Source organism: Clinocottus analis, unplaced genomic scaffold (genome assembly GCF_023055335.1).
Source record: "Clinocottus analis isolate CAN_PGR_092001 unplaced genomic scaffold, fCliAna1.0.p SCAF_3, whole genome shotgun sequence".
NCBI lineage: Eukaryota > Metazoa > Chordata > Actinopteri > Perciformes > Cottidae > Clinocottus > Clinocottus analis.
In genome coordinates, this window is record NW_027176042.1 from 21829230 (window position 1) to 21840774 (window position 11545).

Below are 11545 nucleotides of genomic sequence, written 5' to 3' on the forward strand. Positions count from 1 at the left end.
ATGAACGTTCTAAAGAAACACTTTAGTGATAAATGTTGGGAAAGTTTACTGAATATTTAGAGACTACACGGCGAATGAACAGAATCTGGTAGAATAGAGTTTTTTTAGTTTTATATACTGTATATGTGTTTTTATTATTTTTATGTTTGTATGTCTGGGTTTCGTTGGGAGTGATATTAGATAAGTAGTTCCTTAGTCCACATTCCAGATTAGTGGGTGGCGGTAATGCACCGAAAGTTGTTTGTCAACCGCCATAAAACACAAGAGAAGAAGAAGAAGAAGAAGAAGAAGAAGAAGAAGAAGAAGAAGAAGAAGAAGAAGAAGAAGAAGAAGAAAAATTTGAGCCCTGGGTTTATGTATTTATATTTTGGTTGGATTGGTTTGTTTTGTTGTGTAGTTATGGTTTGGTTTGTTTAAATGGTGCGTGTATGTGTGTATGTATGGGTATGTATATATACATATATGTATTCGTTTTATTTTGTAAGTCATTATTTTATTTAGTAGAGGTTTTTTTTTTGGGATAGGGCAAGTAATAGACGTCCTGACTCACACTCCATACCAGTTGGTGGCGGTAATGCACCGAACAACCGCCAATAAACCTCAAAGAAGAACAAGTAGACCAAGAAGAACAAGGAATGAATGAATGAAAATCACATATTTGTACATGAAGAAGAAGAAGAAAAAGAAAAAGAATAAGAAAAAGAAAAAGAAGAAGAAGAGGAAGAAGAACTACTTTCGGACCGCGGCTGAAGGCGCGAGGGACGGTGAAGTCGACAGTGAAAATGGAGTCTGGAAACAACTACGCCTGTTAGCCTGTTAGCCTGCTAGCCCCCAGCTCGTCTTTCTTCGTGACATGTTTCTGCAGCGTCACTCCGCTCCTCTTCCTCAGCAGCTTCTGTCTGTGATCTGCTGGCTGCTGACTTTAACTGCGAGGACACTTGGACATGAACAAGGTGAGACAATCCTTTCATTAGTTGGAATCAGGGTCGTCTCTCAGATGTTGACACACCCGGGGCGTTAAACCCGGAAGAGTGAAACAGATGCACGCGCGCCGAGCGTGCGCCTAAATTTTGAAAAATCCGACCCAATCCCAAATCCTTAAATGTAGTCACGTCATGTTCCAGTATTGTGCACAATTTTGTATTTATTTTATTCCTTTTATTCACTGGTTTGAACGTCTTCCTCACAAGATGAGAAGTCATTTTATATTATTTATTCACTTGTTTTTGTCAAAATAAAATGTATGACGAATGTACAGAAAAAAATAAATATATATATATATATATATATATATATTTTATTTTTTTCTGTACATTCGTCATACATTTTATGCTGTTTGCATTCCTCTAATTCATGTGTTTTTATGTTCCATAATGTTTTAAAGATATTTTATCGGGCTAAATGCCCACGTCCCTCTTTGTTTACTTTTTTTATGTCTCCGTTCTTCTATTGGGAACAGTGTGTTTAACCTCACATTGCAATGCATTGTGGGTAATTCCCTTCGGCAAAGTCATCATCTCATCTTGACTTACGGAAAGGGTTCATAAAGGCCTCAAAATGTCCGCCACAGAGCCCTCAGGCATGCCACCATGTGACAATGGGACACCCCTAAACCCTCAAGGACTTCACGGGGGCGCGCCTCAAAGTCCCTGAGGTGGAGATTGGGCCCTTGTCTTGGAAAAATGGCCTGCCCATTTCTACAGAATCCTGTAGAGGAAGGCGCACGAATAGTAAGAGCAGCGCTCCGCAGAGAGCGCGTGTTTCGTGACCGGCGAAAACCCGTTGGAGTTGTTGTGTAGACTATCTATGCATGTATATTGTTCACTTCACACATGTAGCCTGGAAGATATTATAATAAACTTACTGACCGCTTTGAACTATGTTCTTGTATTTTGTTTGAACTTTTAGCTCCACTGGGGTTGCAACTGAAATTAGGTTAAATTGTTAAAACGAAAAGGCACATACGTTTCAAACAGTAATTTAATTTTACGCGATTCCTTGCGGCTTCTGGCTGCTGCAGTAGAGGTGTTTAATGCTTTTTGCTTGTATTCTTGGCTTCTCCTACCATAGCTATACTGATGACACCCAACTGATCCTCTTGTTTCCCCAATCAGAAACGGGCATACCAGAGCAAATCTCTGCTTGTCTGACTGACATATCTCTCAGTGGATGTCCACAAACCACGTGAAAATCAACAAGACTGAACTGCTTTTCCTTGCAGGAAAAGTCTCCCCCAGCTAAGACCTCACAATCACCTTGAACAACGCAGTGCTTTCCCCGACCCCGACTGCCAGGAACCTCGGTGTGACACTTGACATTCAACTCTCCATGACTGCCAACATCACCGCAACAACACGCTCCTGTAGGTTTATGCTCTACAACATCAGGAGAATACGTCCCCTGCTCACACAGATGGCAGCACAGGTTCTGGTCCAGGCTGTGATCATCTCCCACGTCGACTACTGCAACTCCCTCCTGCTAGGCCTACCTGCCAATGCAACTCCACCTCTACAGCTCATCCAGAACGCAGCAGCTCGACTGATCTTCAACCTCCCGAAGTTCACTCGCACTACTCCGCTCCTCCGCGCCCTCCACCGGCTACCGGTGGCCGCACGCATCCGCTTCAAAACATTGGTACTTACGTACCATGCTACGAACAGATCGAGTCCGACCTACATCCAGGACATGGTGAAACCATACACACCAGCTCGTTCGCTCCGCTCAGCTTTAGCCAATCAGCTTGTTGCTCCGCCGCTGCGAACTAAACACTCAACAAAATCACGACTGTTTGCCGTCCTGGCTCCTCGATGGTGGAATGCGCTCCCCATTGACATCAGGACAGCAGAAAGTGTCTACATCTTCCGCCGCAAACTAAAAACTCATCTCTTTCGACTACAAGTTGAATAAAGACAGTGGCAGCAGCACTTGGGCAGCACTTAGATAGATTTTACTGGTGGCACTTTGTAGTTTGACTTCATTTGAGAAATTGTTCTGTCTTTATTCTTGTTGTTCCTTGTTCGTACTTACGGTTGAATGCACTTATTGTAAGTCGCTTTGGATAAAAGCGTCAGCGAAATGACATGTAATGTAACGCCTGGTCTCTGGAGAGTCAACCTTTAACGTCTTTATGTAATTATGTTTTACAACTTCATAATAACATTACGCAAAGAGTATTATTCTTAAAGCAAAGGGACACTTAGTTTTACTTATAGAATCATAAATGCATGTTCTTAAAGCCTGGTGGTCCAGTCACAAGTTATTGAGATGATGATGAAGAGGAGGAGGAGGAGAAGAAGAAGAAGATGGAGAAGAAGAAGACGTTTCAGTGTCTGCTGAGCTGACCGCAGTGACCGAGCCTTTCCTAGTGAGCGGACCTCTTCTTGATGTCTCTGGATCTTCACGCCGCTCCTCTTCCTCAGCTGCTGCTGCGCGTGAGCTGCTGACTTTAATGCGACAGCGCGCGCACGTGAAGCCGATGAGACAATCATCCATTCATAACAATATTTAATTTCTCTATCAAAACCCTTTCTTCATTTAAACGTAATGAATAAAAATATGCGTTGTGTTTTAGGAGTCGTCAGAGTGGTCGTCGAAGAAGGGAACGATGTCTTCTTACCTTGTTCCCTCGGCACCAAGGAGAACATCGCACCATCTTCATTTCACTGGAGGAAAGCAGCTGAGAGAGATCAGCGTCTGCAGGAGGTGTTCCTGTATGATGCAGGCATTCACTACAACAACGGCCGTCCTGGTCAGAGCGACCAGTTCAGAGGACGAGTCTCCCACTTTTCAGATGAGCTGAAACACGGCAACGCCTCCATCGTCATCAGAAACACCCAGACGACCGACAGTGGAAACTACACCTGTGCTTTACCACGTCTCCAGACGCCTCAAGCCTTCCACGTTGAGCTGGTTGTTGGTGAGTGCTTTTAAACTATTAATCTGAGGCTCCATCCACACTGCTATTAAACAATCTCCACCCTAAAGCCCAAAAATCTGCATTAATAGATGAATATGAGCTGCTCAATTGACTGAATACATTTAATCCGGTGCAGCATCTGTTTTACTGCTGCAGCCGCACCAATCCGTTTGTCCCAGCAGAGAGGCAATCCTGAGGCCCCCGAACCGGCCCAGTGGCCCTATGATAGCCCCAGTAGTCGCAACTGATGCTGCTAAGAGCAGAAATATAATAAACATGTTTGCTGCTGCTCATCACATCATCTTCATTTCCCGCTGCCACGGTGGTACAGGAAGGGGAGGAGATTGGTGGTGGTGATAGCAGGTGTGTGTGTGCTCACTAACATGTTGAGGATAAACACTCGTTCACTAAATGTTCAGAAACGTTGTCTGTGAACTTTACTTGACATAATAGATAACGTGTGGTGTAAGTCTAGTTCTGAAGTGTTGAAAATGATATATTATTCTCATCAATTAATCACTATTTCATGGTGGTGTGGTTTGAGCATGCAGATCTGCTTTTTACAATTTTTATAATTACAAATCAGGTCACCAGAGGTAAAGAGTTTTAAGTATCAATATACTTTCTTCAAGCCCAGTGTCCAATTTGGTAAAATATGCTTTACCTATTTTTTTCTGTCAATATTTATGGTTTATTGTCCTTGCTTTATCTTTTTTTGAACACTTATTCATAGACGTTTTCTGATTAAATTACACCAAATAAGAGACAAGGAAACAATGACCCATTTCACATTATACAGTTAAAACTAATGAAACACTGAATAACAATTAAACATCTGCATACATATTAGGGGTGTTCAAACTTATTCTATAATTCTTAATACTATTTCTCTACTTTTCACGTCCAGGTTTGTGCTCAGTACATCATCTCTCTCACCAGAGACCCCAAACCCACCCATTGACTATATTATTGATATTATTCAGTATAGTAGTGTTATTCAGGGCTTGTGTGATTATATGTACAGTACATCACTGGACCGAGTTGGCACAGTATCAGTATCTTAAGCTTTCCCCAGGAGGCTGAGCAATGTGATACCTGATAGTTCAAACTCTCTGGTCAGTCCATGGGCTCTGTTCCTGACCCCCATGCAACACCGAAGAGGCGTGTCAACCAAGACAACCCAACAACGTCCAGCACCTTCAGCATCTCAGGGCGGATCTAATCCCCCGGCGCCACAAAGGAGCTTTGTGTGACTACCTGAGTGGCCTCCAGCAGAGATAAGGGTGCAACCCCCCTGCCCCCAAGTCTTCAGACGTGTTGGTCTCTTGAGGAGTTTGTTGCATGAATCCATTGATCTTTCATTGTTTAACTCTAAATGTTGTCAAGAGGTACCAGAGACGGATTTTGACGTCTTCAAATATCTGGTTTTGTCCAACCAACAAACCGAAAAAAAAGACATTCAGTTTACAAAGAAATAAAACGGAGAGAAGCAGAAAATCATGGGACCGACATATCTATGTTTGAAACAATGTTGATGTCCTGAATAATCTGTAATTCATCCCGTGTTCACAGTTGCAGCTCCAAAGCCATTCGTCACAGCGCTCGATGCCGGAGAGACCTGGTCTCTGCTGCAGTGTGAGGTTCGAGGTGCTTCTCCTAGACCTAAAGTGAGGTGGCAGGACAGCGATGGAAACCAACTTCCTGCTGAGGAAGCTCAGGTCTCAGAGAGAGGAAGCAGCTATGACATCACCCTCAACATCACTGTGACCAAGACGGGCCGCTATCGCTGTGGAGTGGAGCAGGAAGACATCAAGCACCGGATCACCTCTGAGACCTTTGTGCACATCAGTGGTGAGATTTCATTGTTGTTGTTCATGTCTTATTAGTTTAAACGTTATTTAGACTTCTTTAACTGTTGCTGTGCTGTACATGAGATGTAGTTACATTTCGACTGTTTACGTTTACTTTTTGTGATGTGTTTCAGAGAAAGTGTATGAAGACTCATCCAGCAACGTGTCCATCGGATGGTTGGCTTTCACATTTGTTTTAGGAGTTGTCATTGTTCTTGCAGTTGGAGCTCTGCTTGTATTTTTGAAGCGCATCACAATACACCTCAATAACAGTAAGTGTATATGAAATACATCACCGTGTCCATAACGTGCAGACAACAACACAACACAAGTTAACTTTATGTAACACATAGTCTCTTCTCTGTGCTGCAGGTCTTCGACAGCAGGAGACGATGAGGAAAAAACGTCTGGAAGAAGAGAAGAAGACAAAGGGTTTGGAAAACCAGGAAAACAGTGTGATTTACAAGAAAGTGAAAAATTAATTTGAAGTTCCTTCAGAGGGAGGACATTTTGTTGAGTCCTAATCTTCTGGACCCCCTGCTGGACCTCCTGCTGGACCTCCAGAGGTTTGAGCGTCAGGTTAGAATGAGGTTCATGTTCAAAAGAGAGATCTACATCCACAGGTGAGCTTGTGGTTCTTAGACACAGTTAAATCATGTTAAACTCGTCTAAGTATAAAGAACCCTAAAAGATAAATAAAAGGACGTTGGTTGGCCGTAGGGGCGAGGGAAGAGAACAAACCTGCTCAGGTGTCTTTTATCGGATCCGTCCAATTCATTTATTGGACGGATGAAATGTGTTGTGGCCTCTAGAAACAGGGAGGAAGACAGAAAGAGGTGTGACCTGCAACAACGTCAGCTTAAACAATGAAGTAGTTAATTTAAAACAAAACATCAAAAATAATCCTTGTAAGAAAAAATATCTAAAATGCTGAAGAGGCTACACTTCATTTCATCCCACTATGTAAAGTACAATGACAGCTTAACCTGTAGATTAACCAACAAACAAAAGACTCAACAGACCTGTATGTATGTATGTATGTATGTATGTATGTATGTATGTATGTATGTATATATATATATATATATATATATATATATATATATATATATGTGTATGTATGTATGTATGTATGTATGTATGTATGTATGTATGTATGTATGTATGTATGTATGTATGTATGTATGTATATATATATATATATATATATATATATATATATATATATATATATATATATATATATATATATAAACATGTTTTTTAAATGGGGCCAAAGGTGGCTCATATCTGAGGGCTCACATGAGGCTGACTCGGAATCTGTGTTATCTGTCAAATCCATGATTATGTCTGTGATTGACAAATGCGTTGATTATACGCGTATGCTTTGCTTATGCACGTAGTTAGTTTAGTTTTATTGTTTATTACAAATACGTTTATAATCGTGTGTTTATGTTATTGTTTTCTTGCTTTCTCTATTAAATTTCTCAACTGTGCGGAGGAAAGGAAAGGGGCGGTGTGAGGCCGGTCGAGGCCAGTCTGAAGACCGCTCGGCCGCAGGTGCCGGTAAGAGCCCCCGTCGCGCCGGGTCCGGTCTACTCTAAAGGCTGATTGTTGATACTCGGGTTTTACGCAGTGACGCAAGACACGCAAGGTCCCCCTTGCATAGTCCCGTCAGCCATCTCGCGTGCTTGCGTGCGTCACCGAAAATTTGTGACTATCCGACAAAGCTACGCAAGCCGCTCGCAGCCCGCAAGACTGTGATTGGTCTGCTAACTGCGTCCTTTCTGAGTCTCGCATTTCACGGTGTCATAGCATAATACCGCTGTTTTTAAAAGCCGTAGCAGAAGCACGAACAATGGATCCCGCTGAAGAACGTTTGGCTGAAGAGGTCCGCAAATATGAGCATTTATAAAACCCGTCTGACGGAGTATAAGGACACGCAGATGGTGGTGAATTCCTGGAGGGAGATATCGGTGAACGTCGGTGTGCAGGTCGACTCTAAACGCTCGTTGCTCCACCTGCTGGTCTGGCGTCTGGAAAAGACACGGGAACCATAAACCAACACGAGTCCGCCAATCTGACTGCGTGACCAGCCGCAATTGTAGTTGCAAGAGTATAATTCGCCCTTTTATTGTTGGGCAGCGGTGTATTCTGGGAGGGCCCTGCCCCTCCTGAGGTGTGTGTGTGTGTGTGTGTGTGTGTGTGTGTGTGCGCTCTCATGGTTATTCTGCGGGGAGGTGGGGGGTTTTGTTACGGTGGTGAACGCAATCCATATTTTTTGTGTCGCCAACATTTTGGCTAAACTGTGTTCATAAAATGTAAAGAATAATGAAACGTATTGTAGAAATGTAGTGGAGTAAAAGTACAGATAATAGCTGCAAAATGTAACAGAGTAAAAGTAAAAAGTATGCACTATTATTTTATTTAAGTAAAGTACAGATACGTAAAAATTTACTTAAGTACAGTAATAAAGTAAAAATACTTTGTTACATTCCACCACTAGTTACCAATCTCTCTCTTATGAACACATCATCATCTTGGCTTGAAAAAAAAAGCAAACATGCGCCTTCAGAACTCTTAATTTTTCGCAGCAGAGATTTTCCACTGTGGTCATAAAGCGATGGACCCGGTCAGCAGAAATACTCCAGTAGGCCTCTGCATTTAAACCATGACCATTGGTGCTAAGAGGCTCAAAGTGTGCCAAGAAAGTATCGTGTGGTCTCCTGCTGCTGTAGCTCGTAGGCTTCAGGGGTCCAGGTGTGTGTTCAGAGACGGTGCTCTGGATACCTTCGTATTAACGAGTGCTCATTTTGAGTGATGCTGTGTTCACACCAAAAGCGTGGAGAATATTTTGCTTGAGTAGAATGCTGTGAAGTCAATGCAATAGACGCAAATGGTTGTGAACAACGTTTTTAGTTTGAACGCAGCTTTATCCTGTTAGTGAAGAATTCGCCTAAATAAAAGCCAAAGTAAACTGCAAGCTGTCCTTGAACCATGTGGAGTAAATTCATGGTCTTGGTCTCTTTTGAAAGGAAAAGCTCTGAAGCTTTGAAGCTTTAATAGTCACAATCACGTTAAGTGCTGCTGAAAAGTGCAGAATAAGCGTGACGTTTGTGAAACTTGTTGATCTTTGTTGACCTCAGAAGTCGACTCGTTGGCCTTTGAGGAAGATAGTCTTGAACTAAAATGTTTATTCCAACAAACGGCTGAGATTTAAAAGTTTCACGAAGATCTCCAATACGATGTGTGTGTGTGTGTGTGTGTGTGTGTGTGTGTGTGTGTGTGTGTGTGTGTGTGTGTGTGTGTGTGTGTGTGTGTGTGTGTGTGTGTGTGTGTGTGTGTGTGTGTGCGCATATATACGCACGCATATATATGTTTAGATTATTATTGTTAATGTTGGTTTTAAATCAACTACATTTGTTACGGCCGCTGGTTATAATCAATGTCAGCTATTGAATGCTTTGTTTTTCTGTATTGGTCCTTGTTTCATTCTCCTGTTCCTGTATGTTTCATCTCCTGTACTGAGTCACAGTGGAAAAACTTTAGAGCAGATCAATGAGCGAGAGCAACTCAGGGGTGTCATGTGAACATTTCTATGATTAACAAAACATTTCTATCAACAACAGAACTTTTCTATCAACACAGAACATTCCCATGAATAACAAAACATTCCCATGAATAACAGAACATTTCTATCAACACAGAACATTTCTATCAACACAGAACATTTCTATCAACACAGAACATTTCTATCAACACAGAACTTTTCTATCAACACAGAACATTTCCATGAATAACAAAACATTCCCATGAATAACAGAACATTTCTATCAACACAGAACATTTCTATGAAAAACAAAACATTTCTATGAAAAACAAAACATTTCTATGAAAAACAAAACATTTCTATGAATAACAGAACATTTCTATGACTAACAAAACATTTCTATGACTAACAAAACATTGATTTGAATATCAGAGAAAAAGGATGTAATATGACATGGGTTCAAAAGAGAAAAGTTTCAGTCTAATTGATATATTAATCGTGGAAGACACTTAAAGGTGCGGCGTCTAGTATGTGGAGACATCTGGTGGTGAGTTTGCAGATTGCAACTGAAACTTCCCCGGGTGCCAGTCGGGTTCTTCAGGGAACATGATGATGAAGAGAAAGTGTTTGGTTTGACCGCTCTGGGCTGCCGTAGAACCATGGTGGACTGAATGTAGAACGAGGGCTCATTCTAAGACAACACAAACACAACCTTTCCGATTGATTTGACTTTAAAACATGAATATTATCTTATATTCCTACACCGGCCCTTTAAGTTGCTCTATTTTCTCTTGTTTTGAAATCTAATGTTTTCTCTGCATTTTGTTTTTGGCTCTGATAAAATCATGATTTTATATCTGATAATGAATGATTTTTGATAAGAATATGATGGGTATTAATTAACTAACATAAAAGTCGCACATTTCTAAACCAAACGTGTAGTGTCCCATTTGACATTTCAGAGTGGAAATTAACTGGTAATTTTATAGTTTAAAAGGTCATAACATTATTTTTTTATTCTTTAAAGTCTTCTGCTCAACATGTAAATACGAAATCACCTTTTTAATTCAATATGTATGTGAATGAAATATGATTCTTTTGTTAATGGGGTTCTTGCAGCACTTGCTAGATATATCCGAAATAATGCTTTTTGTCTGTTACTTATTTTAAATAAAGATGTAAACGTTTGGTTCATGATTCATTTCCTTTTTGATCTTTAAATCTTGATTATATAGTATTGATTATGTGAAAGATTTAAAAGATGACTGAATCTGAACATTTGGTATCAAGCTTCTTGGACAAAAGAAAGATGTAATAAAACAAACATTTACTGGTGTTTCTATCTTTCTATCGATCGAGATGGATCAGTGTCTCCAGAGACTCCCTTCATCAGCTGTCAGTCATGATGCAGCACATCCAGCAGAAAGAGCAGCAGACACACTACAGCTCACTGCTCACTGTAGAGATGGAGTCACTGCTGTGAGGGTTCAGAGCTGATAAAAACCACAGTCTCAGTGGCATGTGAATGTCTCTTCTCCTTAGAGACATTCCACTGGGAGAGAACAGATCAGACTGATGAGTGAGGACCTCTGTCTCTGACATGTAGAGATGCTGTCTGTCACTGTGATACCATTACTGCTTTTATTATCATGATTATTATATTTTTGCATTTCTGAGGCTACCATTTAAAACATATGATCAATAGACATGAGGAGGAACAATCTCTGAAAGAACTCAGGTTCATAGGATTTAGTGGGAACAGAAAATCAAACATTTCTACATTAAAAAATTAGAACTCAGAACATATTGAAGAAAAAAAGATTTTGGAACATTAAAGTGAGGAACCGTAATTTATGTCCATTACAGAGGATTTAAAGTGCAAAAATATCAAACTTTACATGAAACAAATTAGAATAAATGAAACACAATGAATGAAAAAAGGCCGTTGCTTTTGAGGTCTTGCTATAAACACAGACAGCAACGGCAGAGGAAGTTGCTGCTTCTTGAAGGTTTGCTGTGTGCCTGGTCTCTGGAACGACAACCTTTAATGTCTTCATTATGTTTAACAACTTCATAATAACATTACATAAAGAGTATAAAGCTCCACTGGCTCCCCACAAGGATGTTTACTGTCGCCCCTTTTATTCATCCTTTACACAAATATGTGTCAGAGTAGATGTGATGATAGGACCATTTTAAAGTATGCAGATGATTCTGTTATCGTCAGTC

The 11545-nt window shown here is 40.8% G+C and overlaps 1 protein-coding gene across 1 annotated transcript; it reads left to right on the top strand.

The window, feature by feature from the left end:
• Positions 1-610: 610 nt before the first annotated feature.
• Positions 611-6162, top strand: LOC137796105 (V-set and immunoglobulin domain-containing protein 1-like). The gene is made up of 5 exons (XM_068593788.1): positions 611-953; positions 3572-3916; positions 5489-5767; positions 5901-5986; positions 6139-6162. Exons 1-5 carry the CDS (start codon positions 854-856, stop codon positions 6160-6162), a joined length of 834 nt encoding a protein of 277 aa, XP_068449889.1. The 5' UTR covers positions 611-853.
• The last annotated feature ends 5383 nt before the right edge of the window (positions 6163-11545 follow it).

Bases quoted from the DNA above. Each gene is read 5' to 3' on its own strand.
- LOC137796105 (XM_068593788.1), top strand. From the start codon at position 854: ATGTTTCTGCAGCGTCACTCCGCTCCTCTTCCTCAGCAGCTTCTGTCT. The intron at 954-3,571 runs GTGAGACAATCC...GTTGTGTTTTAG, and splicing joins GACACTTGGACATGAACAAG to GAGTCGTCAGAGTGGTCGTC. The intron at 3,917-5,488 runs GTGAGTGCTTTT...CCGTGTTCACAG, and splicing joins CCACGTTGAGCTGGTTGTTG to TTGCAGCTCCAAAGCCATTC.